The following is a 19364-nucleotide window of genomic DNA, read 5'->3' on the forward strand; positions in this document are numbered from 1 at the left end:
ACCTATTCTACCCCGGACTCTTCATGGGCCGCTATGCCTTGAAGCAGTTACATGCAGCTCCAACATTAATAAAAAAACAGTTGCTTTTATCATCATGTACACAATAATCAAATGGAGTGATTTTGAATAATTGTGACCACAAAATTCTTGCATTATAGTGATAATAATATTTACACAAAATGACCTTGAGACTTGAGAATACAAACAAAAATACACGCATCAGTTGCCAGAGGGCTGTGAGATATTGGGGCTGAGAAATCCCTTGAATAGTACAAATGTAATTGGACCCCTTTTAACTCTGTTGTGTATCATATTCTCTGTTTGATGTTTAATGACACACTCAGTAATATTCAAAATAATTAGTATAATTATATTACTGTACATACCCTCCTACATATATAGTGTGAACATCATCGCCTATTGTACAATGTCATAACATTTTCATCCTGTGTTTCTGCGTATGAGAAGAATAATCAAAATAATCTTGGAAAAATAGCATAACACAAACATCATCATAGGAACTTGTATTATTACACTTATATCCCGTCCAATGAGTGGCATAACATCTTTAAAATATATAAATTAGAGAATAATTTTATTTTCATTTGGCTTTTGCTATTTCATAGGAAAACAATGTGTTCAGAAGTGGCCAAGATAGCTATTTAACAGAAAATTTACTCTATTATTAAACATGTCACCACCTCACGAAAGTTATGATATGATAAAAGATCAAATAATACATTTGGGAGTGATATCATGGTTAGAAATTAAACATGGCAATGGGTAGTAAATACAGCTAACAAGCAACACGACCATTTTTATAGGAATTGCATTTTTTCATTAGCGATCTGTATAAGAAGAAGAAATTGTATTCCGCTTTAGTTCCGCATTAGCACTTTTATGCTCTTCTATATTTAGCTAAAAATGGCGGATATCGAGTCACACAAAACAACTGTTGGCATGGATACAGAAAATACTATGCTAACTTACACAACACAAGCCCTGCCGACTCAATACAGTTTTGTTCACATATAACGCACAAATATATATGGGTCCTTCCAAGTCACCAATAATAACATCATAGACTGCTTATTTAATCATTAACATACAAAACAAGGGTTGGCAGGGATACGAGCAGTATCGGCGCAATTACACAACACAAGCACTGCCGACTCAATTATCAGCCAAGCAGAAAACAGTAGTCCGTTAGTTGGTGCGGCCTAATATTTTATGGAAACAAACAGACAGTAATAGCTTGGTTAGCCATCTGATGCCACTGAAATTATTTCCATTCAGAACCCATTCTTATTCAAATTATGTGGGCTGAACACTATCACGGCGGACGACCCTGTCACTCGTGGCATATAACAAGCACACAGTACACACATCTGTGAAAGAAGGATCTTACCTGGGCATGTGCAGGTGTGAACTGACAGGGAGAATATCCTTTATATCATGTGCCAGGCAACAACAGATTTTCTAAAAAGAGCCCATTTAATCAACAAATTGAAATCGGACAACAAATTGTCATTTTTATAGTGTAGGTCAGAAATAGAGTATTCTCATTCTTTGTAGAGATGTCCATTGAAGGGTAAATGTCGACGCCATGTTGTCACGTTTTACAGTCATGTGTTCGCCTACGTATGTTTTATATATCAGTGTATTAGCTGTGAGGACGGGGTGGCAACTACAGGACCTTAAACATAATTGTGGATCTGATTTAACGTCAGGAGATACACGCGTTTTCAGCATTCACAAACGCAAGCACACACGTGCGCAATAACCAATAAGGGTTGTCGGGTAATACCTTATGAAATGGAACTAAGAACCTCATGTGTGATATTCATCTGAAACAGCAGAGTTCATGACAATCGGATTACAAGCCAAAATCAAATGTGAGACAATGGTAACTAAATAGTTACATAATTGGCGCTAGTTGACATTCGTTTCACTTTGAACCTGTATAGCACAGGGCATAGAATACAGCATGGGGTTTCTTCTTGGCTGCCCTGGTGTGATCTCGGTAAGCAAAGGGACACAACTCTGTTAGACTAACACTCAACACAAGCTGTGGTTCATTCACAAAAACACGAGAACGGCCGATCACTGCCGAACACATGCAACTAGGGCTGTTATTGGACGCATAATGGTTCTGAATATAGCGGGAAGATCAACCGCGCCTGCTGCCGAATAGTTCCTCCTAAAGCTGTGTTACACTGTATTGATACGACTGACTTGCTGTTTAGACAGAAGCCGTGACATGTCCCACATATACATGTAAGGTTTCATTGTGATCCGTGTCGATATTGTCAGACACTATTTCCTGACGCACATGATACACACGACTTATCAATATGAACAGTTCAGTCTTAACTAGGCTGGTACAACAGTTCAAAACACAGAGAGCAGAGAGTGGGTTCGGTCGATGTTGTTACCTGGGCCCACTTGCACAAAGCGATCTTAGTGCTAAGATGATCGTAACTCACATACTTTAACATAGGCTTACAATAGTCGTAGCGCTAAGATCGTTTTGTGCAAGTGGGCCCAGGAATTTTCGTGTTGCTTTTAAACGACTTCCGCACGCTCTGTCAGTATGTAATGAGCGAATCACTTCGTATATACCCGAGAGATTTTCTTGTTGTGACGACAATTAATCGTGCAGCTTTAGAGTGTTAACTTTGACAGAAGATATGCATGTGTACACATGGTAGCTCTATGCGTGCATGGCCTGATTGACAAGTAGAACGGAAAGAGTTGCCTCCCTTTGCAACAGCGACCCATCATTGTTCGGCGAACTGAGCATACAAAACAGTTGACTCAACCTTGCCTTCTTAGGATGGACACAAAATAAAACAAAGAAAATGTTACAGGAGATATCAGAAAAATAGTGTGAGTCCTCGTGTTTACAAAACTAAAATGTTTTGCAGGCCTAGCGACGCATGTGTGTGTGTGTGTGGCTGCTTATGTACTAGACTTCTCCCAGTTTTATATACATAATACATATGCGTGCAAATATGGACGTTGCATGAACTGGTAAATACGGTCATAAATATTTGATCAATATTTTGCCTAAAATAGTTGACCCCTGTTTTCTCCTATCGATCCGCAGCAAGTATAGGAGTTGAGGTTAAATGGGGTTTAACATTGCATCCAAGAGAATTGCACATATTTAGCGACGTGCATGCACGTGTGCGGGTTTGTGGACTAATCCCGATTTAACATGTATGCCCCACACAGACACAGTATATTGACTCCTCACCGAACAGCCACCTTATGCCGAGCCTCAGACATGGTATCAACAAATATCAACTTTTGGTATGACGCGGCCGAGGATCGAACCCCAGAGCTTCCGCTCTCCGGGTGGACGCTCTACCACTAGACCACGGAGGCGGTCATCAAGCATAGGCAAGTATTTGTCGTCAGTGCAGACAGCTCTGTCAGTGGGACTGGAAATGTGGGCCTGCTAGGAATACATTTGGGTGTGTATGCACAGTTTGTTAAACTGTCAAATGTTTTGTGATGCAGTGTAACGTTTGAGCATTGGAAAAAACTACGCCATTTGCCAGCACACGCGAACCGTTAGGTTACATGACTGGCTTCAGGTCTCCTCTCGGGGCGATGGGTAGCCAAGTGGTTAAATCGTTCGCTTGTCACACCGAAGAACCGGGTTCGATTCCCCACATGGGTACAATGCGTGAAGCCCATTTCTTGTGTCCCCGCCGTGTTGCTGCTGGAATATTGCTAACAGCGACGTAAAACCATACTCACTCACTCACTCACTCACTACTCAGGTCTCCTCTCATTTTTTTTCTCCAGACAGAGGCTGCAAGTAGCACAGCACAGCCGTATCTAATCACCTTTTTGAAAATTTCAGGCCCAGTTTTCTTTGAAAAGTGGATATCATTTTACCATTTTAAAACATAAATATAGGCAGAAAACCCTTTCCATAATCATACGGAATATCGTTTGTGTTTCAGAGGTGTAAAGGTGTCCAGGTGGTTAACTGTTTGTCATCGATTCCCCACATTGGTACAAATCGTGAAGCCCATTTCTGGTGTCTCTCTCCGTGGCATTGGTGGAACATTGCTAAAAGCGGCGTAAAATCAATCTCACTCACTCACTCATACGTTATTTTATTCCACGTCATTTCACATCACGCCTATAGTACGAGACTTAAATGAGCACCGGGTGTCTGGACTCATTGACCTGGTTAACTGTGTGTCATCCTGCCCTGATGGCGTTGATCGTTGCCATTGCTTTAAGTCACCAGTCTGCCCTGAGCCGACTCGAGTACAGACAGATCGTCGTGACTGTAATGTTGCCGGGTGCCATGTTAAAACATACACTCAGTCAGTCACTCTAATGTTACTGGTGTGTTTTTATCATTGAAAAATATATTCCAACAATAATTGTAATGCTGTATAGGACTTTCATACACATTCACTCAAGAACAGCTGAGATGTTTTATGAAAGTGCACGTCGCTTCGGCCTCTTAGTGTTCAGTCTATGTGTCTAGGACGTCATGTGTTAGTCCTTTTCGTGAACACCTTATCATGGGTTTTCAGTGGTCCATTCATATAATATTCACCGCTACTTTGGCATTTTTGTCCAATGGTGACTGTTTCGTCGTATGGTCGAGACTGGTTAATCTCTGACGTTGACGTGATATAAAACAATGTTACTGAATGTTTGAAATCAAACGTGCGCTATTGGAATACGATGACATGCCATCAACCAAGTCACCGAGCCTGTCACATTCAGTCGCCTCGTTAGACACTCACAGGTTAGGGAGATATATACTTACTTGAAATCCGCACGTTTTTTACTTAGGTTATCAGTATATGTACAACAAAGTCTCATGTTTTAAATCTCTCTTGTTTTTTTGGGTCAAATATGACTAGGCTTTGTGTTTAGGTTGGCATATTTGTAGAACCATGTGGTGTTTATCCAGATATATTGCAAACTTACCTGCGTCCATGGAACTGACGCACTAACAACCGTGCTTGAAAATCACACTTAGTATATGAGACTTGCTTCATACTGTTTGACCCATTGGCAAGAAGTTCGCGTTAATTTCAATTACAGAGAATACAACAAACACTTTAAACATTGACAATATGTAGATGTTAGTTGGTCAGGATATTCCCAGGTTTATAGGGTTTAACGTCACTTGAGTGAGTGAGTGAGTGACTGTTGTTTTATGCCTCAGGCAGCATTATTCCTGGTATATCACCGTGGCCAGTACACATTCAAGCTGTGGCTGTGGCCTCCTCATGGTACTGTACACAATCAGCTGAGTCAGCCATGCTGAGCACTCGATCCCTGTGGTAGATGTCTGACAACGATCACAGGACACGGGTCAATATTTGTGTGTCAGGGAAACGTATGGGAGAAAGCATGTTCACTTCAAAAATCACACTGATACTTTTTAAATGAAAACAATTCCATCTTTAGATTTCTGTCTATTTTATTCTGTTTCATGAGTGCTGCATGAGTATTTCATGTCATTTCATCTCATTTCATGTCATTCATTTCATGTCATTTCATGTCATTTCATGTCATTTCACTTCATTTCATGATTGACTGCAAATAAAGCAAAAATACAATTACTCTAGATTGTAAATACAAATAAACTATACTCAAAAACATTCTTTGCAAAAGAACATTGATTTTAGGACACATTAGGAAATTTACGGTAATTACAAAATGTTATTTACCAGAAGCAATGTAATTAATTCAAATACATAATATCACAATTATACATCCAAAACTAAAGATATTAGTAAAAATGCTGTTGTATTTACCTAGTTGTTGACCACTTTTATCACATGTGGCTGCCTAGCCAGCTGCCATGTGGCTCTGTGCATGCCTTACATGCCTTGATTACATGCATCTGTAAATAGACTAGTGCACAGCGCACCCTATTGGGCTTAAGAAAATGAAAATAGTCTACCTTGAAACCAAACTGAAGCATCATAAAATGAAGACATCTTTTAAGTGTATGACCATTACAAAACAAGTTGATTTCCCTTCAATGTCTACCGGTACTGACTCGTGTCAGGATCCTTCAGAAATATGTCGACCTTGAGATAGTGATTTTGTGAGCGCGCACCAGGTTTGACGTTTATACCTCTTTAAACGCAAAAAAACCATATTCAAGCCACGTCTAGATAAATCAACAATTATAACTCATAATAATCATAGTTAATACACCAAAAAACTGTAGACAGCAATACAAATCAGTGACATCGTTTGACTCGTGAAGATCTGGTGAGAATTTGTCTTCATCAACCAATGCTTGCCGTAAGACGCTACTGTGCTTGTTGTACGAGGCGACTAAAGGAGTCAGGGTTTTACCCGCTGACTTGGTTGATGCATGTCATAATAACCCAATTCCGTAGATCGAAGCTTATGCAATATATTTACAACTTCTGCAATGTATTTACAACTTCTGCAATATATTTACAACTTCTGCAATATATTTACAACTTCTGCAATATATTTACAACTTCTGCAATGTATTTACAACTTCTGCAATTTTTTTACAACTTCTGCAATGTATTTACAACTTCTGCAATATATTTACAACTTCTGCACTATATTTACAACTTCTGCAATATATTTACAACTTCTGCAATGTATTTACAACTTCTGCAATGTATTTACAACTTCTGCAATATATTTACAACTTCTGCAATACATTTACAACTTCTGCAATACATTTACAACTTCTGCAATATATTTACAACTTCTGCAATATATTTACAACTTCTGCAATATATTTACAACTTCTGCAATACATTTACAACTTCTGCAATATATTTACAACTAAGACCGTGCAGGGAACTGTACATGTCCAAGTTTATTGACAAGCAGTTCGCACACACAGGAGCTTACAGCAAGGATCACACAACACTAGCTTATTATGATATACAGTTAACTACGGTTATAACGAACTCAAAGGGACCACTAATTTTAGTTCGTTATAACCGTAGTTCGTTATAAGCATATATACAGCATATCTACAGCAAATTTTAGGGACAAAAAAGTAAGTTCGTTATATCCGTCAGTTCGTTATAACCGTAGTTTACTGTATACAATTAACATGTATACCGAGGAAGAAAATGATTCATAAAACAGGGACCAGGAAATTGATTACCACAGCAGTTGTGAGTGACTTGGAGAAATCTTTATCACGACCTTCTTGCACTAAAGCATCAGTCACGAATCCAAACCACGAACAAAATGGCAAACTGCTGACGCCATTATGTTTGAAGCAGTGCAGGCAAACATCCAGGAAGAATAAGCTTAATTGTTTCTATCAAAATAAATACCAACATTTATCTCACACAATCAGGGCAAGGACTTTCAGAGCGACAAATACAAGGTGCATATAAATCCTCCGTTTTAAAGGAAATAATATAGTTATTTTTACAGATACTGCTAGCAAGCCATGATTGAGGTAAAGCACCACAATGTACAACAAGATTAAACAACTTCCGGTATACAGGCATCATTACCTTGACACTGGACTTCATGTTCTCAGTGAATACTCATTCAAGCCCACAAGCTTTGTTATAACGTAACCTGTTATGGCTGAGGTTATTTCATCTTCACAAATAAGCTTGATTCTGTAAAATAGTCCTACAATTGTTCAACAGGAACTAAGTTGTTCACACAGATGTTCAACAAAACACATGTCCAGATGCAGGATGAAGATATCACTCTTCTCAGACTTTGTTGCTTCGCTTTCTTCCTTAGAATTACTCTCAACATCGTGTTCATGTCGAGTACTCTCAATATAACTAATGACACACATAAATGAAAACTGTAAAGTGACCAATGAATATCAGATAATGCAAGGTCAAACCCACGTGAAAAGGGAAACAGCTCAGCTCTTGCTGAACAGGTAGGCTTCAATGTTGTACAGGTAAGGGTCCCAGTGCCCTGTCTTCGTCTACTCTTCCATTGGCTGTATATAGACCGGTAGCTTTACATATAACTAACAGTTTATGTTTATAAGAACTGGCTGTATATAGACCGGTAGTTTTACATATATCTAACAGTTCATATCTATAAGAATTGGCTGTGGTGTACTTTGAACTCCCGTCTATACCCACATTCAACTTGATTCAAATACCGTGATCCCTTCAAGTTTATCCTCTGTATATGGACCAAAAGTTTACATATATGTAACAGTTTATATTTATAAGAATTGGCCCTTGAACTCCTGTCTATACCCACGTTCAACGGAATTCAAATTCCGTGATCCCTTCACGTTAATCCTCTGTGTATAGAAATATGAGCAATTTACTTTGCTTATTGGGGTGATTGAATGAAATCAGATTCTACCACATCGCCGCAGCAAGGCACACCGGACACACTCCCTTTGACGGGCGACTGAATATCAAGCCAGGTATCTGTCCTTCGTGTCTTGATGTGTCTGTAGTAGACATTGGAGAGTCTGTAAATGTGAACTCTATTCCATCGACTGTTACTGTAGCAGATCCTCCCGCTCCAAAGGTAGTGCCAGGTCCCTTCATGTTCACATACAGAGTATAGGTCGCACCTGCTGTGAGGTAAAGAGGACTGTGAAACAGGAAGTCATTCAACACTTTACTGCCTTGAAGCAACATTCTGGTGTTCAGGAACGATTCATCAATCACCGCGTTGTTGGCGTCAAACACTCTGATTGTCACGGTATACTCTGCGTCTCCATTCCATCCACCAAACAGCTGACACCCCAGTAGGAGAATGCTCTGACTAGGTGAGAAGGAGATAGCACTTTTCCCAGCTGGCAGAATAGGACCGCATTGAATAAATCTATTGGCCACACGTTTTTTGGAGGCCTTATATTTCCCTTCAATGATAGCGTCGACCTTTCTCTGTGAGTGTTTAAACGGAGATATGTCCACAGTTGTGTCCATATCTCTGTCCATTATTCGTATTCTCTCATCCCCTGTCAGCAAACCTGATTTCCCTACAACCTTCACCAGATACTCCAGGGGGATGCTGGTAAACCGGATCTCATACCTCATCTCTCCCAGGACTCTACGTATGTTCTCAGGCGTGTCACTCACACCTTCCTTCCGGCATCTTCTCTTTGTCCAGGACAGCACTGCGTCAAATACGTCTTCCTCTTTCAATCTCAAATTATCTGACCTGACAAACTGATCAAGACAATCACGGCAAAGACTCACAAACCCCAGAGACTTGGCAACTCTGTTCCCTCCTCGTGTAAGAATCTTCAGCGCTCTCTGTTCCAGGTCCAGCTCCCCATAACCATGACACTCCTCCAGGATCTGGCAGACATTGTCTTCTGATAGGAACTCTTCCAGGGACGTTACACAAAGATCGTACAATGCGTCCAGGGAATATTTCCTAGAGGTGTACATTAGTCCTGTGACTGTTTCACCATTGATAGTGGCCTTGTCTGTGTAAACATATCTACAACAATATGCAAGGAAAATGTTACATTGTTGAAAACAAAGGTATCTACAGTACCTTTGAAGATGAGTGTTACGATGGATTAATTTAGGTTTCGTTAGATTTCTCATCTTTATTCAAATCCAGATACAAGCACAGTCATGTGGGGTTATCTTTTTTTAAATGTTCACTTGTTCAGATATTTGTAGTTACTTTTAGAGGTTAACCTACATGATATTCCTTCTTCTCACTTGTCAGGTTAGCATCATATACAACAAACACAGCTACATGCCAGCATTCAGAACTCCCTTGATGCAGGACATGCTGACTGAGTTTTATTTGTTTGATATTGCCTTCGAGACTAAGAATCTATGTGTATACACTTAAGATTTAACCTGAGTATGGAGGAAGATATTTCTGTCGGCCCAGCAACTTCGCGACTTTGGTATAAAATCAACATAGATTATGGAAGGTGTTATTTTCTCAGGGTAAAGGATGATTTGTAAAACCGCTAGAACTCTTTGAAGATGTCTGCCTCAATGTCAGGGATGGTTACCTCCCCTTTCTCCGCCAGGGGGCCACAGAACATGGCATGGAAGACACAGCTGCGACTGACGAGAACGTAGCGGTGAGCTCGGACCACCTGTTTCTCTGAGCCCAGACGGAAGGTGACGTCACAGAAGTCTTCCGTGTCGAGCATGCGTAGGTTACACTCTGTGACAGTCTTCCCCGACTGCCAGTTGTCGGCATATCCAGATTTTCGGCTTACGTGCGACATTGTGGAACTTGGAACAAAAATCACGGACATTATAACCTTGAGTCGATGGCTTAAACTGTATCTGAAAACTTCGCGTGAGCGTAATTCGATTTTGAGCATTGGTAGGCAGACACTTACGGAAACCTTTTAGGGCCATTCGTTTGTTCTTTTTGTCTTGAAATTTCAAGATACTAAATTGAGATTTTACCTTTAAGTTTCAAGATACTAAGTAGAAATTTCAGGTCATTATCCTGAAATTTCAAGATATTATCTTGAAATTTCAACTTAGTATCCTGAATTTTCAACTTATTATCTTGAAATTTCATGATATTACCCTTGAAATTTCAACTTAGTATCTTGAATTTTCAACTTATTATCTTATAAAAGTTAAAAAACCACAAATGACCCTAAAAGGCTTCCGTAGACACTCGTTTATTCCAATTTAATACCATTGACTGTAACAACATGAACTTTACGTGCATGTGACACAAAGTCCGTGTGTGATGGTGGTCATGATCTGTAAAACGGTGTTTGAGCTTTAGCATTTTGACGCATTTCTCTGTGTTCCAATGGCCCGAAATCACATGTTTGAAGCTCGTAAATGACAAATTATTGTTAAGAGGGAGGAGGAAGTACTCACGGAAATGAAAAAAACTGTTTTTTAGACCTCAGATCTTAAATAAATGCAGTTAATATACAAAATATGTAAATATTCAAACAACTAAATTAGTACTAATTGGGCCATTGCACAAATACAGCGTATCAAAGGTTTTTATGCCCTTTTACACGTAAAAGTGTGTAAAAATGTGAATAAAACAGACTATTGTGAAACAGGGCATAACCAGGTGTAAGTAGATCAAGGTGTCATAGGTGCATAGGTGCATAGGTGCAACAGGTGCATAATGCCTATAGTCTGTTTCTGCTATGTCAATTTGGACTTAGTTTTATTTTTGAATGTTGAAAGTGCCGACAAATTACCTCCTGTAAAGTACATTTTGTATTGTTCACTGAGATCAAACTAGCAAATCCAGACTAGTACTTTTCGAGTTGTTTTGTTATTTCGTATTTACAGCTACGTAACACTTTGTGTCGATTTTTAAATTGAGAAAAACAGTTTTTTTCATTTCCGTGAGTACTTTTAAGACAGATCGCGACACACATGATTGTGTGTCATAGTATTGTCAGTAGGTTTGAAGGTAATAATGGACAGATCCCTGCCCCACACACTGCGGTCTTGACCCATTGAATATTTCACTCTACTCGGGCGTGGGGCAACGGTATTTATTAAGCCCCCTGGTGATTATAAAAGCTTATTCTTGTAAGTTGACAAGGCAACCTTATCTTCAAGTATTCGATGAAAGAATTTAGAAAATCGCCATTAGAATCTGGAGTATGGGTGACTTTTGTTTTAATTTGACGGGATCCCCACTCTCTTCTGTAATCTACACAACCTACTGTGAAGAAGTGGCTTTGCAGAGATCCATGTTAACTCCATGTGATAGTGCGGGACACCATTGTCTTGTTACAGGTCAAGATTGCGCCAACATGACAATACCAATGAAAAGCGCACCACTTGCTTGATAACGATACCACGCTTGCTTTTGCTTAATCAGATTGGTTCGAGATTGCAGATTAACATAAAGATACCCAAAGTCCCGCTTGCGTTCTCACTAACCTCATCACGTGACAGTTGAAATGAAATTCAAATTGACCAACTCATAAAGTTGACATAACATTTACATTTACATACATCCCTCCATCCACCACACACATCTCTCCATCAACCACACACATCCCTCCGGCCACCACACACATCCCTCCGGCCACCACACACATCCCTCCATCCACCACACACATCCCTCCATCCACCACACACATCCCTCTATCCACCACACACATCTCTCCATCAACCACACACATCCCTCCATGCACCACACACATCCCTCCGGCCACCACACACATCCCTCCATCCACCACACACATCCCTCCATCCACCACACACATCCCTCTATCCACCACACACATCCCTCTATCCACCACACACATCCCTCCGGCCACCACACACATCCCTCCATCCACCACACACATCCCTCCATCCACCACACACATACCTCTATCCGCCACACACATCCCTCCATCCACCACACACATCCATCTATCCACCACACACATCCCTCCATCCACCATACACATCCCTCCATGCACCACACACATCCCTCCGGCCACCACACACATCCCTCCATCCACCACACACATCCCTCCGTCCACCACACACATCCCTCCCTCAACCACTCACATCCCTCCATCAACCACTCACATCCCTTCGTCCCCCCTCCATTCACCACACACATCCCTCCATCAACCCCCCACACATCCCTCCATCACCCCACACACACCCCTCCATCCATCACACACATCCCTCCATCCACCACAGACATCCCTCCGTCCACCACACACATCCCTGCATCCACCCCCCACACATCCCTCCATCACCCCACACACATCCCTTCGTCCACCACACACACCCCTCCATCCACCACACTCATCCCTCCGTCCACCACACACATCCCTCTATCCACCACACACATCCCTCTATCCACCACACACATCCCTTCATCCACCACACACATCCCTCTATCCACCACACACATCCCTGCATCCACCACACACATTCCTCTATCCACCACACACACCCCTCCATCCACCACACACATCCCTCTATCCACCACACACATCCCTCCGTCCACCACACACATCCCTCTATCCACCACACTCATCCCTCCGTCCACCACACTCATCCCTCCATCCACCACACACATCCCTCCATCCACCACACACATCCCTCTATCCACCACACACATCTCTCCATCAACCACACACATCCCTCCATGCACCACACACATCCCTCCGGCCACCACACACATCCCTCCATCCACCACACACATCCCTCCATCCACCACACACATCCCTCTATCCACCACACACATCCCTCTATCCACCACACACATCCCTCCGGCCACCACACACATCCCTCCATCCACCACACACATCCCTCCATCCACCACACACATACCTCTATCCGCCACACACATCCCTCCATCCACCACACACATCCATCTATCCACCACACACATCCCTCCATCCACCATACACATCCCTCCATGCACCACACACATCCCTCCGGCCACCACACACATCCCTCCATCCACCACACACATCCCTCCGTCCACCACACACATCCCTCCCTCAACCACTCACATCCCTCCATCAACCACTCACATCCCTTCGTCCCCCCTCCATTCACCACACACATCCCTCCATCAACCCCCCACACATCCCTCCATCACCCCACACACACCCCTCCATCCATCACACACATCCCTCCATCCACCACAGACATCCCTCCGTCCACCACACACATCCCTGCATCCACCCCCCACACATCCCTCCATCACCCCACACACATCCCTTCGTCCACCACACACACCCCTCCATCCACCACACTCATCCCTCCGTCCACCACACACATCCCTCTATCCACCACACACATCCCTCTATCCACCACACACATCCCTTCATCCACCACACACATCCCTCTATCCACCACACACATCCCTGCATCCACCACACACATTCCTCTATCCACCACACACACCCCTCCATCCACCACACACATCCCTCTATCCACCACACACATCCCTCCGTCCACCACACACATCCCTCTATCCACCACACTCATCCCTCCGTCCACCACACTCATCCCTCCGTCCACCACACACATCCCTCTATCCACCACACTCATCCCTCCGTCCACCACACTCATCCCTCCGTCCACCACACACATCCCTCTATCCACCACACTCATCCCTCCGTCCACCACACACATCTCTCCGTCCACCACACACATCCCTCTATCCACCACACACATCCCTCCGTCCACCACACACATCCCTCCATCCACCACACACATCCCTCCATCCACCACACACATACCTCTATCCGCCACACACATCCCTCTATCCACCACACACATCCCTCTATCCACCACACACATCCCTCTATCCACCACACACATCCCTCCATCCACCACACACATCCCTCTATCCACTACACACTATCCTCCGTCCACCACACACATCCCTCTATCCACCACACACATCCCTGTATCCACCACACACATCCCTCTATCCACCACACACATCCCTGCATCCACCACACACATCCCTCTATCCACAAAACTCATCCCTCCGTCCACCAGACACATCCCTTCATCCACCAAACACATCCCTCTATCCACCACACACATCCCTCCATCCACCACACACATCCCTCCATCCACCACACACATCCCTCCATCCACCACACACATCCCTCCATGCACCACACACATCCCTCCGGCCACCACACACATCCCTCTATCCACCACACTCATCCCTCCGTCCACCACACACCCCCTCCATCCACCACACACATCCCTCTATCCACCACACACATCCCTCCGTCCACCACACACATCCCTCCATCCACCACACACATCCCTCTATCCACCACACACATCCCTCCGTCCACCACACACCCCCTCCATCCACCACACACATCCCTCTATCCACCACACACATCCCTCTATCCACCACACTCATCCCTCCATCCACCACACACATCCCTCCGTCCACCACACACCCCCTCCATCCACCACACACATCCCTCTATCCACCACACACATCCCTCTATCCACCACATACATCCCTCTATCCACCACATACATCCCTCTATCCACCACACACATCCCTCTATCCACCACACACATCCCTCTATCCACCACACACATCCCTCCATCCACCACACACATCCCTTCATCCACCACACACATCCCTCTATCCACCACACACATCCCTCCATCCACCACACTCATCCCTCCGTCCACCACACACATCCCTCTATCCACCACACACATCCCTTTGTCCACCACACACATTCCTCTATCCACCACACACATCCTCTATCCACCACACACATCCCTCCGTCCACCACACTCATCCCTCTATCCACCACACACATCCCTCTATCCACCACACACATCCCTCCATCCACCACACTCATCCCTCCGTCCACCACACACTATCCTCCGTCCACCACACATATCCCTCTATCCACCACACACATCCCTCTATCCACCACACACATCCCTTCATCCACCACACACACCCCTCCATCCACCACACTCATCCCTCTATCCACCACACACATCCCTCTATCCACCACACACATCCCTTCATCCACCACACACATCCCTCCATCCACCACACTCATCCCTCTATCCACCACACACATCCCTCTATCCACCACACACATACCTCTATCCACCACACACATCCCTCTATCCACCACACACATCCCTCTATCCACCACACACATCCCTCCGTCCACCACACACATCCCTCTATCCACCACACACATCCCTCTATCCACCACACACATCCCTCTATCCACCACACACATCCCTCTATCCACCACACACATCCCTACGTCCACCACACACATCCCTCTATCCACCACACAGACACCCTATCCACCACACACATCCCTCCATCCACCACACACATCTCTCCGTCCACCACACACATCCCTCCATCCACCACACACATCCATCTATCCACCACACACATCCCTCCGTCCACCACACACATCCCTGCATCCACCACACACATCCCTCTATCCACCACACACATCCCTCTATCCACCACACACATCCCTCTATCCACCACACACATCCCTACGTCCACCACACACATCCCTCTATTCACCACACAGACACCCTATCCACCACACACATCCCTCCATCCACCACACACATCTCTCCGTCCACCACACACATCCCTCCATCCACCACACACATCCATCTATCCACCACACACATCCCTCTATCCACCACACACATCCCTCTATCCACCACACACATTCCTCCATCCACCACACACATCCCTCCATCCACCACACACATCCCTCTATCCACCACACACATCCCTCTATCCACCACACACATCCCTCCATCCACCACACACATCCCTCTATCCACTACACACTATCCTCCGTCCACCACACACATCCCTCTATCCACCACACACATTCCTCTATCCACCACACACATCCTCTATCCACCACACACATCCCTCCGTCCACCACACACATCCCTCTATCCACCACACACATCCCTCTATCCACCACACACATCCCTCTGTCCACCACATACATCCCTCTATCCACCACACACATCCCTCCATCCACCACACACATCCCTCTATCCACCACACACTATCCTCTATCCACCACACACATCCTTCTCTCAACCACACACATTCCTCTATCCACCACACACATCCTCTATCCACCACACACATCCCTCCGTCCACCACACACATCCCTCTATCCACCACACACATACCTCTATCCACCACACACATCCCTCTATCCACCACACACATCCCTCTATCCACCACACACATCCCTCTGTCCACCACATACATCCCTCTATCCACCACACACATACCTCCATCCACCACACACATCCCTCTATCCACCACCCACTATCCTCTATCCACCACACACATCCCTCTCTCCACCACACACATTCCTCTATCCACCACACACATCCCTCTATCCACCACACACATCCCTCTGTCCACCACACACATCCCTCTATCCACCACACACATCCCTCTATCCACCACACACATCCCTCTATCCACCACACACATCCCTCTATCCACCACACACATACCTCCATCCACCACACACATCCGTCTATCCACCACACACATCCCTCTATCCACCACACACATCCCTTCATCCACCACACACATCCCTCTATCCACTACACACTATCCTCCGTCCACCACACATATCCCTCCATCCACCACACACATCCCACCATCCACCACACACACCCCTCCATCCACCACACACATCCCTTCGTCCACGACACACCCCCCTCCATCCACCACACACATCCCTTCGCCCACCACACACATCCCTCCATCACCTCACACACATCCCTTCGTCCTCCACACACATCCTTCCATCCACCCCAAAAGAAAACAGCCTTGAGATTTCCCATCACCTCAAGGTGATAAGTCGTTGCATAACCAAAGCACAGTTCAGACTGTTCTGATGTAATAAGAGGAGTTTACTTGAAATGGCATAGAAAAATTATTACTATGACAATTTATTACAGTTGTCATGGAACATACACAAAGAATGTCATAACATCTACTTACCATTCCCTAAAGATGTCCCACATTACACTTCACTATTAAACACGTTACCTCTGGCATATTAAACACAAAGTCGTTGCACATGAACAGTAAGAGCTTACCTTAGAACAAAAGCTTGAAAAACGGCGAGCGCGAAAGGGTGTGTGATCGATGTCACCTGTTATTCCAGTTGAAACAACTTCCGCGTTCGCTATCTGTATACGTATGTGATCACGTGATGATAACTGTCCTTTTTTTTATCTCCTGATAGGGCGGTAGGGTACACGTAGTGTTTTAGTTAAGTTTGTTCTGCTCACCGAGTGTCCGGGTTCAATCCTCAAAATGGGTACAATAAGTATCTGTGACTTCAAGGAAAAGGGTCGGTTAGCCTCTGTGACTTATGGAGAAGGATAAAGTCAGTTCTGATAAAATTGTACTCATGAACAGTGTCTGGTAGGTACATCGACGAAATGACTGGACTTATTTATGGCACGGGCAGAAATACATCTCCAGTCTTTGATTACTGATTGATTTCGAAAGCATTTGACACTGTTGACTGGATATTTAATTTCAAATTAGTGTTCCTATACGAAGATACTTTAAAAAATTTCATCGGGGAATTCAATCTAATTTGTGTGTAAATGGCCAAGGTTATGCCATGTTTAATATATCTGGAGGGTGTCGCCAAGGTGACCCCCTTTCGCCGTATATATTTATCTTATCTGCCGAAAAACTCGCAACACTGACAAGAAATAATAAAAACATAAAAGGCATAAATATTGAATATTTGCTTGCCTATGATCCTACTTGTAACCCCGGGGCACTCGTGAAGAGCAACCTCCCCGTGGTGAGTGTTGTGGGTAACGGTCTTCTCCCGTTTGGGCCCGTGGTGGAATGTGTCCACAGCACCCCATTGCTTGTCGTATGAGGCGTAATTGGGCAACCGTTTGCCGTGGGTTGCATCCCTGTGTCAGTGTAAGAAGGGATTGTTGTGTTTGAGGGCACTGAGCCAGGAACAGTGTTCCTTTTGCCCAACACACCACTTTGACCCTAACTTCACCTAGATGGTTGTAGAATGGGTTTTATCAATCGGACGCCATGCCCTGAGCATGGTCCACTTTGATTTTGAATATATATACTTACATTCCACAAAATAATTATGGAAAACATCAAAATTTGTATGTGTTATTAATCTGCCTAGAGTCCCATGCCTGAAGGCGGTGGCTCATGGGCCAATCTGGCATTATTGACCTCCGGGTTCTATTTGTCTTCAGAAAATTGCCAAGGGCGGAACCAGCCTGACTTTATTTCTGTTTGACTCTCTTAGCTACCCGTGTCTGTATTGCTCGAGTATAGCATGCCTTGTGTTTGTAGTCGGCTCCCACTATAGCACCGTCCTTGTTGACACTCCATGGTGGGTGGGGAGCAGGAGTGTCGAATATCCTTTTTTCATTATTGCTTCCCCACAGATCACTGGTTCTCGACAAAAAAATAAAAGAAGGCATATTGATACAGATCCTGCAATATCTTCTGATGAGGATTCTGTACAAACTATTGATTCTTGGCCACGATTTCTGGTAGTTGAAGGGGTTGATGGTGAACCTCTCAAACTCAATCCCTTTGTAGTTTCAAAATCAGTAGAAGGTATTTGTGGTACTGTGAAGAATGTTACTCGTTTCCGATCCGGTTCACTGCTTGTAGAGTGTGCAAGGAGACAGCAATCTCTGAATTTGCACATACAGAGATTCATGTAGAGGCATTGTACGTGGCTGTGCAAAGTGCCTCTCAGACATGTCTGTAGAAGAGATTGTTGCAGAGTTGATGTCTCAAGGTGTATCTTCGATGAAACGGTTTACAAGTAAAGATGGTTACACCATCATAAAAACAACTACTTACCTTTTCACTTTTAACCTCACTAAGCTTCCTTCCTC

The 19364-nt window shown here is 44.2% G+C and overlaps 2 protein-coding genes across 2 annotated transcripts; both read right to left on the reverse strand.

Moving 5' to 3' along the window:
* Positions 1–8348: 8348 nt before the first annotated feature.
* Positions 8349–9395, reverse strand: LOC124123676 (BTB/POZ domain-containing protein 6-like). The gene has a single exon (XM_048389852.1). It carries the CDS (start codon positions 9393–9395, stop codon positions 8349–8351), a length of 1047 nt encoding a protein of 348 aa, XP_048245809.1.
* Positions 9396–9821: 426 nt separating this feature from the next.
* On the reverse strand, positions 9822–17632 carry LOC124123674 (BTB/POZ domain-containing protein 6-like). Its single transcript, XM_048389887.1, has 2 exons — positions 17556–17632; positions 9822–10211 (listed from the first exon to the last, which is right to left on the reverse strand). Exon 2 carries the CDS (start codon positions 10202–10204, stop codon positions 9938–9940), a length of 267 nt encoding a protein of 88 aa, XP_048245844.1. The 5' UTR covers positions 10205–10211; positions 17556–17632; the 3' UTR covers positions 9822–9937.
* Positions 17633–19364: the final 1732 nt, after the last annotated feature.

The sequence above is a fragment of the Haliotis rufescens genome, unplaced genomic scaffold (genome assembly GCF_023055435.1).
Source record: "Haliotis rufescens isolate VD_foot unplaced genomic scaffold, xgHalRufe1.0.p SCAF_8, whole genome shotgun sequence".
Taxonomy (NCBI): Eukaryota; Metazoa; Mollusca; class Gastropoda; order Lepetellida; family Haliotidae; genus Haliotis; species Haliotis rufescens.